This window comes from Bactrocera neohumeralis, chromosome 6, assembly GCF_024586455.1.
Source record: "Bactrocera neohumeralis isolate Rockhampton chromosome 6, APGP_CSIRO_Bneo_wtdbg2-racon-allhic-juicebox.fasta_v2, whole genome shotgun sequence".
NCBI classification, from domain to species: Eukaryota; Metazoa; Arthropoda; class Insecta; order Diptera; family Tephritidae; genus Bactrocera; species Bactrocera neohumeralis.
In genome coordinates, this window is record NC_065923.1 from 12,812,367 (window position 1) to 12,838,157 (window position 25,791).

The 25,791-nt window shown below is 36.0% G+C and overlaps 1 protein-coding gene across 6 annotated transcripts; it reads right to left on the reverse strand.

Moving 5' to 3' along the window:
• Window positions 1-24,853, reverse strand: LOC126761191 (uncharacterized). 6 transcript variants are annotated; one of them, XM_050477155.1, is made up of 5 exons: window positions 24,310-24,853; window positions 22,748-23,243; window positions 2,578-3,592; window positions 2,020-2,218; window positions 1-1,954 (listed from the first exon to the last, which is right to left on the reverse strand). In XM_050477155.1, exons 2-5 carry the CDS (start codon window positions 23,047-23,049, stop codon window positions 927-929), a joined length of 2,544 nt encoding a protein of 847 aa, XP_050333112.1. In that variant the 5' UTR covers window positions 23,050-23,243; window positions 24,310-24,853; the 3' UTR covers window positions 1-926. The 6 variants fall into 6 exon arrangements, with proteins under 6 accessions (XP_050333112.1, XP_050333114.1, XP_050333113.1 ...); XM_050477157.1 differs by having other exon boundaries at window positions 22,748-23,246; XM_050477156.1 differs by having other exon boundaries at window positions 24,217-24,853.
• Window positions 24,854-25,791: the final 938 nt, after the last annotated feature.

Genomic DNA, 25,791 nt, shown 5'->3' on the forward strand with positions numbered 1-25,791 from the left:
TGAATGTTTGACTTATAAGTTTTATTTCTGCTCAATAAAATAATGAATTTCTAATCGTTTATATTTACCAGAAGTAGATTTCATAAACATACATATGTAGGTATACGTAAAACATCACTAAATACATACATACAAACACATTAGTATATATATTGTATATACATATATGTATATATAGAAGTGAATAAATTTTGGCATAATCACAAATTTAAACTTATGTAATTTTTAGTCACAATAAATCAACATTTACATAACATACATATTTCGTGTTAATTCACTATTACACTTTTGGAACTACCTATTTGCATATTTTGTTTCGTTTTGTTTTTATTTTTGTTTTTGTTTTTTCTTTGTTCTTTTACATTTATTACTTCACATTTAATCGCTACGTCAAGTGAAACAGTAACTTAAAATTAAAAAAATAATAACTTAAATCTTGTAAAATAATTTTAACATTAAAATAAAAATAGAAAATGATCGTGTTTGCTCTGCGTATGGGTGTGTGTATGCGGCTGTGAGTGTGTAAGTGCAAATTGAGCTTATTTAAACTGTATATGAGTGCGTGCGTTTGTGTGTTTGTTTGAGTGCGTGCGTGATATGGATTTGGGATGTGCATGTGTGGGTATTTATATGCGTATTGAAACAAACCGTTATAATAATATTAATTGCAACTAACAACTACTAAAACTAAATGCGGTAATCAAAATTAAATTAATTTATAATTAACCTGAAGTGGGACATAGTAGACAGCACAATAGTAGGAGAGATAGTTAGATACTCGTAGATAGACAGAGAGAGAGAGAGAGAGAGAGAGAGAGAGAGAGAGAGAGAGAGAGAGAGAGTGGGAGGGAGGGGAATTGAAAACTTAAATTTTAATAATGTAGATGTAATATAATATGTTGTGTGTGGGTGTGTGTGACTAAAATTTAAGGATTTTCGGGTGGTTCATCCGGTGTTAGTAGACTTTGCGGTGCATTATCGAGATCGGCCAACACGACCGACGGGAATTCTTCATGCACCGAATTCGAATTCGAATCCTCTTCGAGTACATTCGGTGGCGGACGATTTCCCGGTAGGAATTCATCCAAATTCGGTATATATTCAACAGTTGCGTACTCAGTTGGTGGCGCCAACGATGCCGACTCTGGCGGCAGTGGCTTACCGACCAACACTTCTTCGAGCACAGTTGGCGGCGGTGCCATAACTGCTGGTGCTCCTACGATTTTAGTCAATTCCGAAATAGCATGTGCCGTCTGTAGTGTTCCCTCATGTGCCGCGGCCGTAGCTTGTATTCCACTTACGCTACCAACTACTGCGGCGGATGCTTTCTCATCAATTCCGAGATCTCCTCCAGCAGCGTGTGTCTCCATGGTGTTGTTGTTGAAGTCAACTGCGTGCGGCTTGTCTTTGGTTGTGTTCGGTGCTGCCGTTATTGTGTTGTTGGCGTTGACATTAATGCCTTCGCCCGGATTGATATTGCCCACCCCAGCAGTTAGATCTTCGATGCCGCCAGTTTCATTTGTTTCCAAAGTGGATGTGGGCGCTTCCAGCGTAGCTACTTGCTCGCCAGTGTGAGTTTCAGCTGTGGTTGTGAGGGTGGTGGTAGCAGTGGTAGTTGTTGTTGTTGAAGGTGTAGTCGTCGCCAGTGGTGGCAATGGTGCGATTATTAGCGGTTTTATAATCGGTGCAATCAAAGGTGGCAACACTTCATCACCGTTATTCAATGGTGGATTGAGTAGTGGTACTATAACGACCGGCTTGGCATTGGCCAACACTTGTTGACTCAATTGCGTTGGTATAATCAGTGGATATTTATTGACGAACAGCATCGGCAATACGGTGCAGATTTCTTGGTCAATTTCGAAGCATTGTGATTTGCCACGAATACGTGTCTCTTGCTTCAGCATGATGGGACAGAGTTCGTTTAGGCGACTGTCACAAAGTATTGGATTGTCTGTAGGAGTATAGAAAGGGGTTAGTAAAATTTTGAAAGTTCTGCGATATTATGGCGTGACTCACCATCTAAATACAACTCCAATTTGCCGGGTACGTTGTGGGTCATGCATCTCGTTTGCGAAACTAACTCCGAGGATATCGACGATATTTGATTGCTGGTTAGGTTGGCTTGACACAGTACGGGTAGACCATGGAAGTCCTTCTCCAATCTGGTGATGTTATTGTAGGCGGCCTTTAAGATTTTGAGGTTCGGAAGGAATGTCTGAAAATATTAGTGAAGATTTATTAGTCTGGAGGTATTTAAAGAATTCATATATGTTATAGTAGTCCGATCTGAAAGTAATTGTTCGAAAAATGTAAAAATGTAAATTTTCAGAAGATATCCTGACAAATAACAAAGCTTTCTATACAAGGTTCAGTTTGTGTGGCAGCTCCATGTCATGGTGGTACGATAACGGCAATTTTGACAAATGGGAAGCTTCTTAGGGAGGCTAACAAAATTTCGATATCATAAAAACTGACGGACTACATACAGACTAAATCGAATCAGCTCGTCCTACTAATATTTTTTATATACTTATATCTCCAGAATGTTATGTTATTTTATTGCAATCTACTCACCCTTTCCATTTCCTTCAGCGTCAATAGTTGATTGTGCGACAAATCTAACAGCTCCAGCTTAGCCAACCCGATGAAGTCCTCCGGTAAAATACGTTCCAGCTGATTGTAGGACAGACTCAGTATGCGTAAGCTATTCAAACCCATTAGAGCACCATCCAAAGACTTCAATTCATTGTGATCCAAATATAACTCGAACAAGTAAGAGTTCTGATCAATGTTGTTCTCCTGGTGACCGGTGAGACGCTTGATTCTATTGTTGTTCAAAATTAAATTACGCAACATGACCAAACCGCGTATCTCATTCATGGAGAACTCCTCGATTTCATTGTAGGAAATATTGGCGCGATACAAACGACTCAGCGGCAGCAATGAACTATTCAATGACTTGATGTGATTGACCGAGAAGTCAATGTCCTCCAGCATTTTACACTCCAGAAAGTCGTCTTGACGCAAATACTCGATCTCATTGTTGAAAGCGTGGAACTCATTCAAATTGCGCGCATGCTTGAAGATGCCATCGAAAGTGCGTATGAGATTGTGTTGTACATGCAGATTCTCCAACTTGTGCATGTAGCGCATGCTCTCCGGCAAGCGTTCCAAACGATTATTCTGTGCCATAATCAATTTCAAACGATTCGATTCCGGCAGCTCATCATCCAAACTGCTAATCCGATTCATATTGATAAACAACGATTCCAATTTGTCCAGATGCCGCAACGTGCTATTGAGATTCTCGATTTGATTGCGCCCGAGATGCAACGTGACCAGACTTGTCGGAAATGCGCCCTTATCCAAACGTTTTATATTGTTGCTCGGCAAAAAGAGATTCACCACCATTTGTGTGCCCTTGAGGTCATCGTGCAGTACCGAACGTATGCGACAGCGTCCCATATCGAATGTTTTCACGATCGGCATGTGATTCAGCATGTGCTTAGGGATCTCTTCGAGTTCATTGTCGCCTATACTCAGATACTCCACGTTTGATAACCCTCGAAAAGGTAACTCAGGCACCGATCTAAAAATAGGTAAGCAAAGTGGATGATGAAAAGACGAAGTAGAAACATGAGTTGTTGTTTTTTTTTGTTTATTTTTTGCTCGATTATTGTTGTTATTTTTAATATAAGCAGTGAGGCGTAGAGAAAATGGTGGAAGAATACATGTATGAATGGAAAGCTTCCGACGTCGAGCGACAATGCATCAACAGCAAAAATTACAAAAAACAATAACAATATCAGTACTTTTTACATGTATGTATGTACATTTGTATATTATATATTATATATTATATATATGTATATACTATTATATATAATAAGGGTATATGTTATTTGGATTTGTTTTGAATTATCAATCAGACAACACACCGTCAGCAACGCGAGGCAATAGCGACAGTCCCCACCATTGCCGCGGCGAGCCCTAGTCAGAAGCGGTTCACGGATGCTGCAGCTGCCGCCGTTGTCGCTGTTGCCGTTGGCTTTGTAGTTGTGCGATTACTTTCTTATCAAATTTGCATATTTCAATTTCTTCGTCACATTTCTTCGGCCGTTTTTTTGCATACATATTGTACATAATTATTGTTGTTGCAGTTATATTTTTGGAACATTGTTGCTGTATTATTATTATTGTTGCTGTTTTTGTTGTGTAATTCATCAATACGATTGTAGCAATTGCGTTCAACTGTGAAATTGTATTGAGCGTATTGGCGTCCACTAACAATTAGCCAGTTCGCAGACCAACTTAGTCGGCAGCTTATAGAAAAAAAAAATTTAAGTATACTACATACATACATACCTACACAAATACATATAAGTATGTTTTTTGGCTTCGAAAAGATAAAAATCTGGGGTAATTGTCTTATGTTGACGCATTCTCAGATGAACTTTGTTTTGCATAGCCACCTCGATATGCTGCTGCCAGGGAATACAGTATGCGTGCAGCAAATTGGAGCATATGTTTGGAAGTACACATTTTGGGCTTAACTTACTTACCAATAATATTTCTTTTTATTTGTGAAATGTGTTCATATATTCCTTTCATTTTAAATACATTAAAATAAATCTCAATAAAATAATCTCTTTGAAAGTAATAATAACGGTACTTTTGTGGACTTAAACGTACAAATTTAGAATGCTTATCGACGAGTTCTGGGTTCAGACGATAACTAAAGTTAAATCTGTTATTTTTAATCGAGATTCACTCAGCGTTTGCCAGGTCCAAACTTTCGAGTTTATTTTTGTGTTATTTTAACGGAAGAAAAGACTCTTGAAATGAGTTAGAGCAATGCTGTCGAGTTGACAGTTGTCGGCTCAAAAAAACTTGGGTTCGTTCGGGTTAAGCAGGACCGACTGTAGTTTTTTTTTTCGTTCGAGAACAATTAAAATCAGCGGGGCTCATTTTATATCGGGAAACTTGACCCAAATCGGTGAAAGGTTCGATCAAGACCCATAGAATATTTGTGACTGAAAATTAGTAAAGTAATTGGTGCTTCAAGTGCAGCTAGACCAGAACATACGGCCCCCGGGCCACCATCCGGCCCGCATTTCATCCGGCCCGCCATCTCTTATAGTCTTTGGGCATCCCAGTTGTATAGGCCTGAAACACGTAAACACGTAAAGTAGTGCAGACAGTTAATTTTATACGCGCAAGAGGGCTTAACCACAGACAGTTCCAGGCTTTTCTGGCTGATGTCGGTTAAGATCACGAAGACATTGTATATTTCAGTCGCGTTCGCTGGCTCAGCAGAGCAGCCACACTAAAACGATTCTATTCCCTGCTGGACGACTTCAAGATTTTTCTTGGCAACAAAGACCAAGAAATTACTTTCCTTACTGATGAGGAGTGGTTGGCTAAATATCTTTCTGATCTTAACTTAAAACTACAAGGGAAAGGCCAACTATGCACACAGTTATACGAACACGTTCTAGCTTTCACAAAAAAGCTTTTATTGCAGTTGATTCATTGGGAGACCTTATCTACAAAAAAGCAAGATACCCTGGATTTTGACAAGTACGTGTTGATGTTACAAAGATTAAGGAACGAGTTTGACGACAGATTCGCAGACTTCAAATCACAAACTCCTGCATGAAAGTATTTCAAAATCCATTCGATGTTGAAATTGAAGGCGCTGCGCTGAGTTTACAGCTGGAGTTAATAGAATTGCAAAGCAGCTCTCATCTAAAAACAGCATATAATAATTGTCTTCCAAACTTAATTGAATTTTACAAAAAGTATATTACACCCAGTCAATACCCAAACCTTACTAAGCTGGCTATTCAACATATTTCTTTATTTGGTAGTACATATGTTTGCGAGCAGCTGTTTTCTCGCATGAAATTTAACAAATCAAAAACCAGATCATCTTTATTAGATAGCCATCTTGAAGGCATTTTGCGCATAGCCACTTCTAAAACTCCAGCTCACATAGATGCGCTGTGCAAACATTTCAGACATCGATTTCAGAATCGATTTACAGTTGTATTTCAAACATTACTGATCAAAACTTTGCCTTGATTTGTTACGTCTTTCCAAACAATTACGCTATTTTTACAGAGAATCCATCGATTCCCTTGTTTTTCAAGTTAAAAAGAACGGTTTTTGTGCTAATAGTAGTGATTGGTTCGATATAAATTAGTTTACGCAGACACGAAAATCTTTCTCTCTGCCAAACGTCGCTCTTAGTATAAAGAAATGTAGCTATCGAACTCTGCAATTTTTCAAAAATTCTACTTTCAACTTAAAATTTGTTTAGTGTTTCTGGTTTTTCGCCACCTACTGTACGTGACAAGCGGGCATAGTCTGACCACAGAGCATAATGAGTTTCATTCACAATATTGTTTACGGATGCCCTTGTCTCAATTGCAATCTTTTGCAGTGATGCAATGAAAATAAAATGCAAAGAATAAACAGTTTTATGGGAGACACGCGCACTGAATGTCCTTTGAATCATAATATATAAAAATATATTATCAACGTGCAATAAAAACAAAAATATATAGCACACCAAAAAACGTAAAAAAAATATTATAATTAAAAGTTTAACGGCGTCTCGTCTAAGCATTTGAAACAAAGCAAATTGTTTTGCAGTAATTGGATCCCAAATCGTGAGGTAGCAAATAGATGGTCAATGAACCTTGCAGGCACGACTTTCTTTCATGATCAGGCGTATGGAATTAGGAAACTAAGACGGTTTCGGGTAAGTCAAAGATACGTTCTTCTAAAATAATATTTACGTTGAGAGGACCTGATAAATTAGACAGCCTTAAGGCTTAAGAATAACCTCCACATTATTTGCTCTAATACTAAATGAGTTATAAGTTCTCAAAGAATTTCAATATTTTTGCCGGCACCGTGAACGACTTACATTTTTGCAGCTCAGTATAAATCGAGCATACAGTGTTTGTCCGGGAAGTAATAGGACTGATTTTCTCCCACCGCGACTGTACTTCGGAACGTGCTCGCACCGACTGAATTCGCTAGAAGGCGTTCCTAGCTAACGAACGAGCGGCTGGTCAATTGTCTCCGAGCACCTGGAGAGTCAAGACAAACATTTTCGCGCGACGTGTTTCTGTGAGCGGTGCAAGCCGAAAATGCAGCGTTCGTTAGAGCAGTGGTTCGCGATTAAATTCTGTGTGAAACTCGGTAAATCTGCGAGAGAGACGTTTGATATGATCAAGCAGGCTTACCCAGATGTTGTTTTAGCAAGAAGTGGCGAGCTTCGGTGGCGCCAGGCCTTTTTGGAAGGCTGGGAAGAGGTCATTGATGAAGACCGTGCTGGGAGACATGAGACTTCGACAAACACCGATAATGTGACTCGTGTGCGCAAACTTTTGAACTCAGACCGTCAACTAAGTATTCGTTTAATTGGCCCGATGCTAAATTTCTCAAAATCTGTGGTTCATGACATTGTGACGGACGAAACAAAGAGGCAATCTACCGAAGGAGGGAGAGAAACCAAGCAGCATGCACCTCAAGGCTATTCCGGAGAATGCCATCCGTGACGTTCTCAATGCTTGGAAATCGCGTTGGCAGCGCTGCAACAACAGAAGGAGCCTATTTTGAAAGTTTTTAAAGAATTGTAACGATTGGATCAATAAATTTTTTTATATCGACTCAGTCCTATTACTTTCTGGACAAACCCTGTAATACTCTTGGCTTTAGTATTTTGGTGATTCTCGGTTTTCCATTTAACTTTTGTCGAAGAACATAACTCTCAGTCAATAAATTATTCCTCATTACAGAAAATAAGAGAAGCATTTTCAGTAAAGGCACCGAATTTAAGGGTTTACGTGGGTTTACGGGCTTTAAAAAATATTATTTTTTTTTTATAAAATTTGCTTGAAGCCGCCATTTTGTTAATTAAAGTTCCGAAAAAAACTTCGATTAGACTCTATTTTTTCGACCCTAACGAGCTTATGTAAACCAATTCTGTAGCGCGGCTTTATTTGAATTTCTTGAAATTCTACTCTATCCATCTATTCTTTCATGAGAATATAATGAATTGTGTTTAATGAAAAGGAACACCTCAATTTTACTATTTTTCAGAGATCAACTCTTCTTTATCGACATACTTAAATATAATTACCTCAAACCAATTAACTCATAAAAAGTCCAAACTATTCTATCTAATAGCCAATAAAAAGAATCCCAAGGCCAAACAAGAAAAGCTATCGAACAGAATGGAATGCACCGACTTCCTTCCCACTTCGCACCTGTCAATCTGTCAACATGACACACTTGGCTTGGGCGCCACTTGTGACAAACGACGTCACTAAAAATAGATCCACATCACAATTAACGACCATTTGTCTGGTATTAGAAATTCTAATTTCCTCCACTGCTGTGAGATATCCAGCCAACACTTTCTTTACACGCAAGTTGGCGCGCATGCGCAGAACAGCACCATGTAAACCATCACAACGGCCAGCAATAAGGCTCACACAAAACTGGTTGTAACAAGCAGCCACGAGAGTCTTAGCTCCCATTGAATGTTTGTTTGGTAAAGCCCACTTAATGATAGGCTGCAGAAAAAACAGCAATCCAACCTCCTCTATCATTGCTTATAACTGAATTAATTAAATTGTTGTAAGAAATTCCAGTGGCGCCTGCTCGTTGCTACTGGCATACGCACGCGAAGCAAGCGAACGCCAACCCTGTAGGAAATTTGAACTAACTTTTGCCGACAGTTGTTGGATTTTGTTGCTGGCTCGCTTGCGAATACTTCATGTAAACAGCGGCTGCTTTAATTTGAATAATATGTGTTGTTGTAGAATTTCCAACGGGGCATATGTGTGAGTTAGTGTCCACTTAGTGCAGTGCATTATCAAATGCTTGATGGATGCTCTGGCAATATGCACATGCCACATACATGTATGTCTATATCCACGCAAACACGCGTCCATGTTGTTAGGAATGCTCGCATACGTTGCATTATTCATCTGGGAATGGTCAGCGGAGAACTTTTTTCCGCAATGTTTTGGCGCCATTGGCGCAGCACAAGGCGTGCTGCTGCGCTTAATAAGGAGTGCGATCGCGATTACAATCGTGATTGCAATGTGCTACTCGTAATGATAATGTCTGACTCGCTTGCTGATGGGCTGTTTTGACAATTGATTGGAGTATCCTCGCGTCTAATCACCAATAAACACACACATACACATTAACACTAACTGGTTTCAGTGTGCGTGTTCTAAGTTGCGTCAAAGTGATGCACATTCCATGAATTCCGTTATCGTTGAGGATGATGAACGGCTGTCTACTGGATAGCTTCTATTTTTAGTTGGCCATTGCTTTGGAAAATATCGACAAACAATTTATTTATACGCGTAAGGCTAGCTATTTGAGCATGTGACAATCTATTTTCAATTTAGACAAGATTCCTTTGGACTACCTTGTGTTTTGTTGCTATTTGCTAATGGTCAGGAAGTTAAGTTGTAGATAATTGATAAATTGCAATTCGCAGTTGGTAATTGCTTTGTAGCTTTAAACCATAATTGCTTTATTGGTTAGACTTCAAATATATTTATTTTGCAGCTATTGGAAGTAACAGAGTAATTATTTAGAGTAAGAAAAACTTCTCTACTTCATTAAAGTATGTAAAATTTTCCATTTAACGGAAATGGAACAAGAATATCTACACCACAAAAAAAGCTGACAAAAAATCTCTTTAGAGGTCGAACCATTAACGGATAGAGCAGTTGATGCATTCTTCATCTTCTTTAATTGCGTAGACACCGTTTATGCAGTTATAGCCGAGTTAAAAACAGTGCACCAGTCGTTTTTTACGCAATTTGGCGGCAGTTCGAGATACCAAGTGTAGTTCTCCACCAGATCTCTCCAACAGAGTGGAGGCCTTCCTCTTTTTCTGCTTCCCTTAGCGGGTACTGCATCGAATACTCTCAAATTTGGAGTGTTTTCTTTCATTCGGACGACATGACCTAGCCAACTATGTCCATGTCATTGTATATCTCGTACAACTCGTCGTTCCATCGAATGCGGTATACGCCGTTGCCAACACGCAAAGGACTATAAATCTTCCGCAGAACCTTTCTCTCGAAAACTCATAACATCGACTCATTAGATGTTGTAATCGTCTATGCCTCTGCACCATATAACAGGACGGAAATAATGAGTGACATATAGAGTTTGGTCTTTGACTTTACTTCTCAATTGCCTATTCAGTCCGAAGTAGTACCCGTTGGCAAGAGTTATTCTGCGTTTGATTTCGATGATGCCATTGTAGTTGGTGCTAATACTGGTTTATGACTGTCAACAGTGACGTGGGTGCCTAGTCGCAAGTGCGACGACAAAAGCTGTGAAATCGACGAAAAGATGGTGTGTGTCGATCCTCTTTTCAGTGGTTTTTTCCAAGATTTGGCACATAGTGGATATCTGGTCAGTTTTTGATTTTTCAGGCTTAAATTTGTCCAATCAATTTGTTGCCGGTGGGCGTTAATCTTTCACAAAGTACGTTCGATAGAACCTTATATGCAATGTTAAAGAGGATAGTACTATTCAAGATATTCTCTGCGGAAAAAACAGTTCTGACTTGTCTACTTTTAGGCTGCGTGGCGTGTTTCGAACTTTCAAATGAAGTAATTTATAGTTAAAATAGCTAACTTGATTTACCGTTATCTAGGATGAATATAAACTTGAGTTGATTTATTATTTCTTTGAAGAAGTTTCGTTTCAAATTTCAATCGTTTATAAACTTTTCCAAGCTGAGTTGGGCGGTCGTTGAAAGTGCGGGCATGGCTAAATCGACTCAGCTCTCCGACGTTTCCTTCTGTTCTAAACGTAATAAACGTTGTGGCAAACTTAAAGGGTCGGTACATTTAAAAGCCAGAAAAACGTCGTCTTTTGTATTTTTATTTTTAGAATAGAAAACGCTTTATAAAATTCGTTCAGAGAATATTTTTTAGCGTATATTTAAATGCTGTGTTTAAGGACTGAATTAATCAAAAATTATGAAAAATACCGAGGAATCTAGGAGAACGTGTCGCAGCCGTCCATTGACGTGAAAAGCAGCATCCGTAATTCTTATTTGTAATAGTGAGTGTAAATATCTTGTTAATTTGTGTACTTTTTCAAATCAATGAAATGGATAGGTGAGAAAGTTTTCACTTAATTGTGCGAGCCAATTGTTAAAACATGGTTTTCAGAAAACCTGAAATATCTTTGGATCCACTTAGAAATCGAAGCTAATATTTTACATATGATTTCAGATAGTTTCTAAAGAAATTAAGCAAAAATAAAAAAAAACAAATTTTTACGTGTAAATGTACCGTTCAAGGTATAAAAAAAAACCTAGTATTTCGATATTATATCCATAAGTTTTTTATATATCCTAATAGCCAAGCAGTAGATAAATTTATTGTTAAAATTAAAAAATAGTAAGAAGTGTTGCCTACATTTGGGCGCATAACAATATATAAATATTTTTATCGAGGAATTACACCTTAAAATATTAACTGATAACCTTATTAAGGATAAAAAATTACTGAGACGATACATAGGCATGAAATACAATATGTGGAAAAGGCTAAGAATCCACCATATTTATAATCATACTAAAACTATAAAAGGTTAAAAACTATTTTTAATCATAATTTTTAATAAGAATAAAATATTTTTTTCTTACTCGCTGCAAAAAAAAAAACAAAAATTCGCAAAAATCACCGTTTCATTTGATTTATGATGGGAAAATGTGGGATTTTGAAACCAAAAGCCACTTGCCAACGAGAAAAAATCTCCAAAACGATTTATTACTTTAACAGCTAATGAAAGCGTGAATTATTTTAATAGGCTAATAAAATCTGAACACAGTTGTATGTACTATATATATACTTATATATAGATAAGGGAATTGCACAGATTTTTGAAATTTCATATATATATTGACATACATATATACATTGATACATATGAAAATGCAATCTAGAAAAAATTTCCCTCGCTGTCAGCAGAATCGCCGCTGTCATAAGATCTATAGAGAAGCACGATCGGTTGCGTGTTATCAAATACATTTTAATAGTTCATGTGCTCTGGGTGCTCCGGAGACGTCATAAACTGATCACTTCTTTTCTAGCAGATAAGCAATGAGTGGCGGGGTAATAGTTCTTCCCAATTCTTCATGCTAGAAAATAATTTCATGATTTTCTTTTTTATAAATTAATTCCTCTGTATATTAGTGTTGCTGTTGTTGCTTTTTGGTATTGTCAATGAACATTGGGCATTTAAATTTTATGACTGGCGCCAAAATAATATAATAAAATTTTTTTGTTGCCGGTTTATGACCATTTAATGGTTTTGATTATTTGTTTTTACTTTTCATATTTATTTCATACGTATATGCGTAAAGAGACATGTAGTATGTATAAGTGTCGGTATAAATATGATTCAAGACGATGTTGGTAAGTTGAAAAAGCAACATTATTCGCAGCTTATTGTGCATAGATTGTGATTGTTTTAACTCCGTGTCGTTAGGGGTTTGATCCCAGTTTCTGACCACCCTGAATAGGTGCATATATGGAGTACAGTTGTAAAAGTACATGTATATTACTATGGGCAAAAAATAGTAAGACTTTTCAATTTAAATTTTGCGCGAAAACTCATCCGTCGAAATTTTTTTTTTAGGATGGGATGACTGTTAGTGACCTCTGTGCCAAATGACACTTCAAAATAGTTATCATTGTTTAGTATACGTTTGTCTTTCTGAACTACACAAAATACATTCGGCGATTTTTCGGATGAGGGAAATTGTTCAACAAAGAAGTTTCATAAAATTTTGTGTGCAGAATCAAATCTCTGGTGCCAAAACGTTCAGAATGTTGGAAAAGCCCTCCGGTGACAATTATTTGTCGAGAGCAAGTGTTTTTGATTGGTACAAATTTTTCAAAGAATGTCGAGCACGGGTTGACGACGAACTACGTTAGGATGGTCATCAACATCAACTGATGATCAATACATCAATAAAATAAAGTAATTGGTGCTTGAGAACCTGCGATTAACAGTCAGAGATCTTACTGGCATCGTTGGAATATCGGAAGGATCAGTAAAAACTATTTTGAAAGGACATTTGAGCCTAAGGAAAGTGAAAGCACGATTGTTTCCAATTTTTTTTTTCGAAAATCAGCGTCGCGTTAACGTCTGTGAAATAATGCTTTTCGACTACTAGAATGTCATGAAACGTATTATTACTGGCGATAAGTCTTGGATCTATGCTTGCGACCCGGAAATATACGATCAATCGGCTGAATTTCGTGGTAAAGGTGAGCCGAAGCCAAAAAAAACACCTCAAAGCAGGTCAGAAATCCAGGTTATGTTGACAGTTTTTCTTCGATTATCGAGGTGCGGTGCACTCCGAATTTCTCCCGACCGTCCAAACTGTCAACAGGGAATACTATTTGAGTGTTATGCGTCGATGGCGCGAAGTAATTCGAAAAAGAGGTAGAAATTATGGGCCGACAACTCTTGGTTTTTGCACCACGATAATGCAGCATCGGATTCTGCATTGATTCTTCGTAAGTTTTTCGCTAAATTTTTATCGAATATCATGCCGCAACCGCCGTATTTCCCCGATTTAACTCCGTGTGATTTCTGGCTATTCAGCAAACTCAAATGACCGCTCCGAGAGAACCCTTTTTAGTCAATTGAAGATATTAAACGTGAATCGCTACTCGCATTGAAGGCTATTCCGAATTTACCAACTGTTTTGAGGATTGGAAAAAACGCTGGCCAAGTGTATTGGGGCCAAGGGGGATTACTTTGAGGGGGACGAAATAGATTTTGAAGAACAAATTAAGAATTCTAAAAATTATGAACAAAGTCTTATTATTTTTTGCTCATGGTAGTATATGATGTCTTGCACCCATTTGTTTAATGAATATTAGTTAATATTATTGCTTCTACTACGCAATGTTTATCGCTCGTCTTCGTAAAGCGTCAGAACTCTCATATAAACAGATTTAAGGAGAGACAAAAACAAAAACACAATACAAATAAGAATCATTCCCGTACATTGTTTATTTAAATGAAACCATGTATAAAAAATTCCATTGGAACAACAAAAATTTTTATGTGCATAAAGTTTTCAATAAATTTGGTAAACTGATAAATATGGCAGTATTTCACAATTCATCTTTGACAAGAGCTGTCAGTAATGTGTACACTATTCACGAGATATGACATTTAACAGCACATTCTTTACAGTAGATGACATTTGACAGCACATTATTTACAGTAGATGACATTTGACAGCACATTATTTACAGTTGATGACATTTGACAGTTATTTTTTTAGGAGTGACAGTTTTTGACATAATTTTTGTATTATAATAGTCGGTGACATAACAAGTTTTCCCTATAACATTCAGTTAACACCTCACTTTTCACATTTTCAGTATACAGAAAATTCCAAAATTGTGCTCTACGAGTATATCGAAGATATTCCTCTACATTAATCTTGATTTCGAAAAGCTTAAATCGATAGAGATGATACTTATTGGTATTGAGTTTTAGACTAAGCTACTGAATTTTACTGTGAATATATTGAAAATAAAGATTTGATAGCATTTAGCCATTTAAATTTATAATTGAGATCAATCTTTATAAAATAATATCAAATTAATTGTTTAATTACTTTGTTTATTAATTTTAATTTATTCTGTGAAAATCATTGTTCGTGCACTTTCTAGAATGAGGCATCATGAAATACATGATTTCGTCGAAAAATAATGCACGATTCTTAGAAGACAATATGCTACTAATAATTTATAGAACACTTTAAGTAATGGCCCTGTAGAGATAACATAGAGTAAGGAAATGCATACTTTAACTAGAAGAAAAATGAGGTTTAAAATTATATTTTAGATATCATGTGAGTTATAGTACTCTTTAATGAATAGAGTGAAAATACATTAAACTCTCTCTCTCTCTCTCTCTCTGTTCATAGAATACTAATATACAAATTTACCCTTATTTACCGTTTTGGCCTTCACTTTTCTTACTGGGTGTCTTCTGTTTATGCAAGCTACAAACTATTTACCCATTGCTTTGCGTTTGGGGTCAAAATTGCGGCGCTTGTGGTGTGCGGGGAAAGTACGCATGACGAAGTAGCTTCAATTGAATTTTATTGTTACGTTCAATCAATGATCAAGAGGCCAGTTTAGGTCGTGTGACAATTATAATATTTAAAATATTGATCAAGTTCACAAACTCAATTGTACAGACGCATACTGTATAGTGAATATATGTACATATATGTATGTATGTATACGACCATCAGTAAGTATCTTCGTTACTTTTCGAGCGCATATGCAAAATGGATATATTAATTTAGTATTTAGGTGCGCCTGTGTTTGGAGAAAACTAAAGGGCTTTTTTGGCTTACTGCGGAGATCACTTGGCATTTATTTGTATTTTGGGATACACCCGAGCTTGTCAACATTTTAATTAGTGATAATTGAATTGCAAAAATATATGGAAAATTTCATTGCTTATTCTCGTAAAAATACGGACGACACTTGTTTTCATTTTTCAACTTTTTCTGGCAGTTGAATTGTTGTTAGAATTTAGATAACGTGTTGATAGGAACTTTTTCGTTTGCATAGGCACCTTTAACATGGTTATTCATCTCCGCTCAATCGCACGATTTGCTCAAGTCACAGTAATCGCTGTTTTTCGTTAGTTTTGTGATTATTATGTTATAATTACCATTTCGCCAATACAACCTTTCCAGTATCTATAGTTAACGTGTCAGATGGCTTTCAACAAAGATCAATAATGTTCTACGTTAAGTAAACGACGAACTTTTTGAGAGAGAATCCTTTTCTTAAGGTCATAAAAAGGTCTCCAGCGCTATCAATCACATTGTATCATACCATATAGTGTTGGAAAGGTGAGACTTTAAGCTTCATTTAACAAAAAAAAAATTAAATTCGGGGAAGGTGAAAAAAGTTACAGCTGTTCAAAAATAAGTGAAAATAATGAAGAAAATCTCTATATTTTCTATCGAGCGGATAAATATTTAGCGGAAAAATAGCAAAAAGTCGACGACCAAAATGGTACATATTTATTTATTTACTTATTATTATAAATATAAAAAAATAAGTTGAAATTTGATTAGAAATACGACAACCCAATATTAGTCTACTTTATAAAAAAAGTGTACGGATTAGAGTAAATCAATCAAGAAATTATAAGAAGTGTAAAGAAATATGGATTAATGGTTATTAGGTTCACATCGACATAAGAAAACTTATATTGAAGGCGACCTTTAAATATTAAATATTTATCAAAATAACAGGAAAACAAGAAAAAATACTAACTTCTGCTGCACCGAGGCTATAATAATCTTCATAGATGCGTTTCTTATAGCATGTTTGTATGGTAGCTGTGCTCTGAACTGAAAAATTTGTTATGAGATTGTAGCTATGTCTTTCACAATGATCTGTGTCAAATTTTTGAAGATATTTTGTCAAATAAAAAAATTTTCCATATAAGAACTTGAGTTTAATGGCTCAGTGTGTATGACAGCTATATACGCTATAATGATGTAATATGAGCGGTTTCAACAAATAAACAGTTTCTTGGGTAGAAGAGGACGTGTGGAAGTTATTAGATCGATATCTCAAAAACTAATCGACTATGTAGTTCGCAAATAATTATACGGACATACGTAGGTGGCTAAATCGACTCAACGCGTCAGGCTGATTATTTATATAGTACTTTATAGGATCTCCGTCGTGTCCTTTTGGGTGTTAGAAACTTTAACGAAAACTTAATACACCCTGTTCAGGGTATAATGATATCGCAGTGAAAATTATTATACAAAGCTCATTTAAACCACCCATTATTCTTGTGTACTTAAATTCATACATACATATGTATATTCAACTCATTTCCATGTACATACATCTGTCTCATTACCATTGTATTGTTTTATTTACGATCTCGATTTAGTTACGCTGCTTAAATGTAATTAATTAGATTTCATATGCCAGCCTACTTAGCGCATTCACCAATATCACAGTACTACATGTATGATATACAAGACATCAATCCCACACACACATACACATTTTATGAGTATTACTCAAAGTTATGTGTATTCCTTATTGCCTTCACAACATTTCCTCTTGTCTGCTTTGGCCCGGTCAGTTGCATATTATGGCAATAGGTCAATTGATATAAATTACTGGCAACAGCAAAGATTGAAGCCACCAATGAATTGAGTCGTTGGCGAATGAAATAATTCGATTACACATACATAAATACACAAACACACATTGTTTTGTTTTTGTGCTTTGTGTAAATTCTACTATGTTGTTATTTTGTTTCTTCTTTTTTTTTGCATTCTTGCGCGTTGAGGTATTCCAAAACTTGCGTTTAAAACATTATCTGTATAAAATGAAAGTTTCACTCGGAAAACGAAAAGTGATTAAGACAAGTGATATCTCGTAATTAAATCTCGTTTTTTTGCATATGCTTAAGTAAATATTTCAAGTATTAGTAAAGTGAAATATTTAATTGAGAGTCTACTAATAGTCTGGTGTGATTTAGTTCGTACTAGTAGAAGCCAGATTTGTTTATTTCACTTTGTCTACGTCATATGAGTGTAGAAGTATGTAACAATCTGAGGAGATTAATGTTTTTAAAGGGAATACAAAAAATTATTTCATTTGTTGCAGTAATCCCTAGAAATTGTGAAATCGCATTTAAGTATGTAGTAAGTGTTGTACAGCAATCTGCAGGCGCCAAAAATTAAGGTATTTACCGATGGAATGGATTTAGATAGTAGCCTTTCTTAAAGCCTCAAGCCAACAAGTTTCAAGTACCGGTCATATATTCTGCGTTTCCCTTTCAGCTACAAACTACGGTTGAAAAATATAAAGTTAACGGTGAGTTTTAGACTGTTTCTATTCTAGACCAGACGGTAATCTTACTTGTTTGTTACAAAAAACCGAGAGGAAGGTGCAGAGTAATGACCATTTTGAAGTTCGGCGATTGGGGAACATTGAAGGTGAAAAAATTTAATTAAGTTAAATTTTTAGCAATCTACATTTCAGTTCTCAAGTTGGGAATGCGAGTAAAATTCTCAATCTCATTCTTATTCTTATTTCACATGTCATCATTTTCTCGTTGTTACCAAAGAAGGCAGTAAAAATGGCGATCCGATTATTTGTTTCAATACATATTCTATATTTTTATAATATATTATATTTTAAACGGCTGTCAAACCTTACATGACAACAAACTATTCATTTGTTTCGTGTAGAATTCTTGCGCGGGAAATTCTAAATCTCACTAATAGGAGATTTTACGAAACTTCTGGGGTTTCCATTCAAATAAAACCCTCTTATAGAAATATGTACCTTGAAAACCCCACATAATTATCTTTGTGACTCCCCCAATAGAATTCAAGCTGTAAGAGCGCTTGGCAACAAAAGTGCCATGAGAGAGCTTGACCAAAAATTCAGTTACACTTTGTATAAAAGTGAACCTTTACACTACGTACATACATATGTACATATGTGCCTGCGTACATATGGGAAGACGTGCCGCAACGAGGGTAAAGTGACCATGTTTTACAAATTTTGAATAACATATTCACTTTACCCTCGTTGCGGCACGTCTTCCCATTATCCAATCGCCAAAATTTTTCGCAGAACATAATATTATACTCTAATGCAACTTTTGGGGGGTGTGATGGCCTGTACGCTATATTTTTTTCTCCCGTATAGCTACGGTGCACCCTAATGTACTGTTATAGGCAAACGCTCAGTGGAGTGAAAAGCAATGATATTACTAAGTCAGAATGAGTTTAATTCCACTTCTTTTTCAATTTTTAATTTCTACTCTTGTGAAATTAAGTGAATTAAAGCAGAAGCAAACTGATAAGCGAGACTTGTAGCTGTTAAAGCAAAATACCCCTACTTTTTTGCTTTTTGTTGCTCACGATGTCAACACCAGCACTAACAACTTCGGCAGGAGCATCCCGGCATATGTCAAAGCGAACAACGACAATGACAAGACGACATAGTAATTATTGTATTTATTTGTTATAATTTTTTTTTTTTTTAATTAACATGCAGGCATAAGGAGAAATATATGTATATACGTGACTGTCGCTAGAAAATCTGATTAAATGCAAAAGTTGCTGGTTGACATTTGAAGCCATTGATAGCGGCAATTGCTGATCACGCTCCTCGTACTAAATGCCAGAACACATGTTTATGCCGGGTGCGCGAGCAAAGCGCACACAAGCACACTATTATTGAGAAAAGTGAAAAAAACATAAATAAGTACATAAGTATATATATAGAGGCTATATCAGCAGGAAGTTATATAAAAGGTTTCGAATATTTACCCTTAGCTTATGTTAGGTTAATATAATTATGGCTGAATACAACAAGGCAAAAAAAGGGAGCGACCAAACAGACTCATAAAAAAATGAACAATAAGTGGCGCGAAATTGTAGACTTAAGCGTTCCAACAGTTGTGGGCGGCCCGACAAGTGTACTCTAAATTCCGGTTTATATCTCTATAATAAACTTATCGAGATGCTGGCAAGCTTTTTTATGTTCCAATGACTACAGATAGCAAACCAAATGGCATTGCTTCTATAATCTTTGAATATAGACGCCAAAGTTCCATACGTATAAAAAAGTTTCAAAGCTCTATACCTAAAAAAGTTATCCATATTCCTGAGAAGAGAGTCCAATGAAATAAAAAGCGCGTGAATGAAAGAGATGATCCAAATATTTCTCTATAAATCAGAATATTGACAAAAAAACCCTCACATTCGCTTGCAAAATACGGTTAGTACGCTGCATTAGTCTCACTTCTAATATAAAAGTTTCGATAGAACGTTCCTGACAGAATATAATTATTCCTCAAAGCTAATACAAAAGTACTCCTGATTAAATTATCTTATCACTCAGCTCATCGGCCGTATTCCTAGAGCCACCCTACAGCCTCCGTCGACAATCTCTTTGTTCTACATTAGAGTGCAAGAAAATATTTACGAAATTATCAAATTGTCAACAACTTTCCATACGAGGACTGCGAAGAGGTGAGGCGGCGCATTTCCTAATTAAATATTTGTTATTTTGTAGATTCATTTACAGTCCATTTCGATTCCGAAGTGCAACTTATGCGCGGCAGACAGCACGGCGATCACTATTGGGCGAGCAAAATGCATATACTCGCATGCAAATCACAATGCTTTATATATGCACGTGTACTTATACATATGTATGTATGCATGTAGAGTATGTGTAGGGTTCTTAGTAGATGGCTTCGAAGAAAAACTATACGAACACTGCGAATACCAGGCTGCTATTGTTCATATTATTTGAATATCTTATAAGGCATTTGTGGGTACTAATTACTTGATTGAGAGCGTAATTAAATGATATGCCCATTATGTTTGTACATATTTATATGTAATGTAGTTTCTTTTTTGCACTCCCGCATATATAAAAAAAAAAGTGTAGGTGGATGAATACAGGCACATGCATCGTGAGAATGAGTTCATTCCTTCTGAGGAGGTAGTAATACTTCTTTGTCAATTATAAAGCATGAAAGGTGCACTAGTTAAATGGGCGATCTCGTAGGCCTTTTGTCGAAGCTCAAAAATACTAAAATTAAATGCTCACCTATCCGAAAAATAAAAAAAATCCTTTAGTTAATGAAAGTAAAATTAGCATATTTTTATATCAAATGTTAGCTAAGGCCAAATGCAAGCTTCTAATTATTATTATTTATGTATATTACACTATTACTTCCTCGAATAATTCTTTGCAATAGAAATTATAATGCTCTCTGCTGATCCAATTTGACACGAGAGAAGAAGAGTTTTGTGGAGTCTACTTTATTATGAACACAAGTATTTGAACCGCACAAAGCATACAGTGAGGGTCGTGAAGTCAACGAAAACTTCATCACAATCTCATGCGAGTCGCCCAACCACCTCCGTTAATGAGGATCAAATCAAAAGAGTTAAAGTGATAGTGATTGAAAATCGTCGTGTTCACGTTCTCAATATCTATTTTGGATTGACACATTTTGTGTAATATATGAAGCGTCTCGTGCAAAGAGACTTGGAATGTGCAATTACATTCTATGATTGCGACCGACTTTTTTGGCCAAACACGAAAAGAGAGTCATGACTGAGCCACTGTAATCGAAAGATTTGGCTGCATGCAAATTTTTTCTGCTTTCAAAGCTAAAAAGAACGCTTCAGTGAACCTGCCATTAGACAGTTGAAGCCAATTAAAGTCTTTCGCTGAAAGCACTGAAGGTCATCTCAGCCAAGGGTTATAATAAAAAGTATGAACAATTTTGGATGGGTGCAAAAGGAGTATAATTTGGAGGCGTTAATAAAGATTTTTAAGAGTTTTTTGTTCGTTCGGGGCTAGTTTAATTTTCGAAATTGGTTCTAACGCCACTTGGGAATTTAGATAGAAAACTGATTGCTTGACAACGATGTAAGCATGCATGAAACCCTAGCCTCACCCTTAATACGCATTGCGCCGAAGAGAAGTTCTGGTGTGACAGCTCAATCTGTTGAGGCTAAATACATTAATAGTCACTCCTAACTAATTTGTAATAAAATTATTACTAGAAATACTGACTTTCTGACTGAGCTGTTTTAGTTTATAGCTTCTCAATAATTGTTTGAAACAAGCGCGTTCCCGTATTTTTGCTGGTATTTGATAGTTTTTAATCTTGTTGTTAACGCTTTCTGATGAATGATGATCCAATAACTTTAACTCAATTTTTAAAAACAAAATATTTATCGAACAAATCTCATCTACTAATATATATATGTATATATATGCATACATACATATGTACACATAAAAGGTGTAAATATGGCTATACCCCTCAGATTTTCTTCAAAATTTACATAGAGTCCCTTGTGTCTTTTTTAGCGAAAATTAAAAAAGTAGAAAAATGTTAAACTAAATCCTAAAGCACTAATTAATGAAGTGAAAAAAATGCTCTTTAAACTGTTAGAAAGAAAATTCTGTGTCGTGTTTTGGCCTAAGTAATTTAATGGGTTCATGCAGGAAGGAGTTCTAAGCGAAAGAACTAAGGATATGCCGCTATGGGATTGGCGAGGGTTACTTTTTCGAAAAATAAAAAGTATTATATGTATATTTAAATTTTTTTTGGAAAATAAACATTTTTAGAAAATTTTTTATCAAAAAAAAATAATTTTTTTTAGAAAATTATTTATCAAACAAAAATTTACATTTTTAGAAAATTTTTCACCAAAAATAAATTAATTTTTTTAGAAAATTTTTTACCAAAATTGGAAAAAAAATAAGTTTTTTAGAAAATTTTTTACCAAAAAAATTAATTTTTTTACCAAAACTTTTTGTAGATTTTTTTTTACAAAAAATGGATAATGGAAAATTAAATTTTTTAAATTCATTTTTAAATTTTTTTCAAATTTTCACTTTTTTGTTTAAAAGAAGATACAAGAAGGGACAAATTGTGTCTATCACATGAAAAACACCTGCATAGTACATGTTGAAGCAAATGAGAGGTGTGACATAATTGGAAGTATAGCGGTGAATAGTCGTTATAGAACATAACACTTTCTAGTTCAAAAATTGTTAGTTGCTTAATCTGCTTTTAAATACACATTTTTTCGCTAACTCACCTCAGTGAATTCCATTGTAAACGCAATTTAACCAACTTTAATTTCATTTCCATAAACGAGCGCATTTCCAAGTCCTCAAGTTGTGAATGTGATATTTTTAAGCTTATATTAACTTCCGGTTCAAATTTATTCGACAGAGCATCGACAATTTTGTGGAACGAGTCCACCTTCTCGCACGACAACTCCACATAGTTGTCGGCATAGATCGGTTCACAGGTACAGGGCGATAGCTCGGGCCGCACGGCGCAATGCACCGAGGCGACATTCGTAATACTCCAAACTGCATAAACAAACGATGCCATTTTGGCACGATAGGTGTGTAGCTTTTATGTTTTGAACTGGTTTTTGCGTTTTTCAAAAATGTTTTCAATTCGTTTTTTATTTTATTTTTGTTTTTGTTTTGTTTTTGCACGTTGTCACTTCGACGAGTGACCGATTATACAGCGGAATAATTATAAAACTTAGTTTCTGTTTTTTTCTGCTTTACTTTTTCAATCTACTAACACAAATTGAATATTTTTTAATATTTTGCTCGGCTGTTTTCAAATGTTACTCGTATTTATTATTGTTGTAGCAGTCAATGCTTATCAATGTGACTTTCATCGCAAAACAATGCGCCGTTAAGCTCGCAAAGCGACGTACGTACGGACGTTTGTGTGTTTATTCGCATGCGTGCGTGTGCATGTGTGTGCGTGTGTTTATTTATATGCATTTGCATGTGTGTGTGTGTGTGTACGTGCCGGCTTTGCGTGATTATCACTGGCGTATTTTATCGCATTAAAGTCGCCTTGTAGGCGTACGCTGGCTTCACGCTAACTCTTACTTTTGACTCTTAGCGCGCGTTCTCAGCCGCTTACTATCAAGCACTATATACATATATGTTTGTGTGCATATGTATATGTATGTATGTACGCGTGTGGGTGTGTGTTCATGCAAGGATCTAAAAGGCATGCAGCACGGCGTGTTACGGGACAAGCACAGGCAACTAACAACTAAAACTCTGTCGCTGAGGCAGGGGCTTCCGCCGAGACGAGCTGTTTGCAGGCAATAGATAACTGTTTTCGTCTTAGTCGCGGGTTTTTCGCACGATTGCTGCTTTTCAACGTGTTAATGCACGATTGCGCGGAATTTCCGTGGTGAGTTTCGGCTAACAGTTAATGTGCGAAAAGTAGTTGATAAAAAAAATCTAGTTTTTGTCGTAATTTTTTTAAATTTATAATTAAAAAAAAAAATAAATAAAAATTATCACTTTTTAACAAATTACTGTTTTCCACTTTTCGGATTGCAAAAACCATATATTTACCGTTAGTTTTTGCTTTGTTTTTACTTGTGTAATGTTTTCAGTATTTTGCTTTTATTCTTGCTTAGATAATGCCTTCAATTTATGTCCGTCTAACGCGCTGAATTCAATTCCAATTTGCACTACAATCGGTTGGAAATTTATTTTGTATGAATATGCAAATATATACCGTTAACATTTGACATCCACACAGCGCACAGTGCACAACAACAATATAACACTTGCATTAATCTACTTTTACAGTAGAAATTGTAAGAATTACCGTTAAAAAAATATCTTTCGCCGACTTATTTGCTTTGTGTTTAATTTTTTGTTGTTTTCAAGTCGTTTCGAGCACGCTTATAATATTTATTTGCGAGGTTTTTCCACAAGTATTTTTTCGTACTTTTCTTTAAAATGTTATTTTGAGAATTTTACACTCAGTTTACATTTATATTCTTTACTTATAATAAACCCGTTATTTTTGTGCGATCTTTGTACTTTGTTTCGCCGCTGAGCAAATATCAAAATTTAATCTTTTCCTCATTATATAGTATGTACATATAAATCATAATTTCATACATACATATATATTTGTATATATGTAAATTTTAAAATATTTTTCTGATCTTTTGCAGTTTTTGTTTTATTATTATTTTATTTATTATATTATTATTTTCAGCTGATATGCGCGCACACCACGATCGTTAAATTTCTACTCAGCTCACACTTCGGTTCAGTTCATTCAGTTGAGTTCAATTGAAAATCGTTGCTCCGCTATTGACGTCCGTTTGCCAACGCGATCCGATTACGACTGGGAAACAAATTCACTGTGACGATGGAGGATAGTCGTTGTGAAGATCAGAATCGATTCTTGAATGGTGGCTGTCAGCGTTTGGCAGTGTTTTGGTTCGACGCTGCCGTTGTTGTAGTATGCGTGTATTGGTGCTATTGTTGTTGTTGTTTATGGTGGTCGTCGTCAGTATTGATTCGCTCGGTCGGTGTTATCGCAACGCCATACAACAACTACTGTTTTCACAGCGCTACTTGTTGCAGCCACTAACAATACAGCGAAATAGGCGTACTCACACATACATGTATGTGGAAAGTAGCTTTCAATCGCCCGGTGTTGGTAGCGTCCAGCTCCCAGCTCCAGCCAGCCTTTTTACTACACACATACATACATACAGCTGTGAGAGCTTTTTGTTGTTGCTTCATTTTTGCAGTGCACTTTTGAATCCATCTGTGGCAGGCGATCGATTGCTCGGCTCGGCCTCAAGTGTGTGTTTTGTTGTTGTTATTGTACACTTGTGGCGCGCTCCTGCAATTGTTTGAATTGCTGTAGCTCGTTGCTTTAGGCTCGGCTCTTGATGTGCTCACACACCTACCGTCTTATGCTGGCTGGAAAGTTTTTATCAGCGACCACTGCGATAAACTCATCATATCTAATCCGGTAATTAGACAATTGTACACGCAATCCATCCGGAAGAAAGTATTCTCATATGAATCAGCATCACTCTGTGCAATAAAGTGCTGGTCGCCGTTGTTGTTGTTGCTGCACTTTTTTCTTGCTTTTGCTTCTAATTGGCAGTTCGGTTGCTTTATTGCCTCTTTGCCGATCACTGCTAAAGTTTTAAGGTGCAATCTCATTTTCAACTGATATATTCGATTAGCTATTGCTGTTAAAAGATCAATGGAAGCGTATAAGTAGTATACAAGAATGGATATTAGAGTATAAATACATGCATACATATGTACAAACACT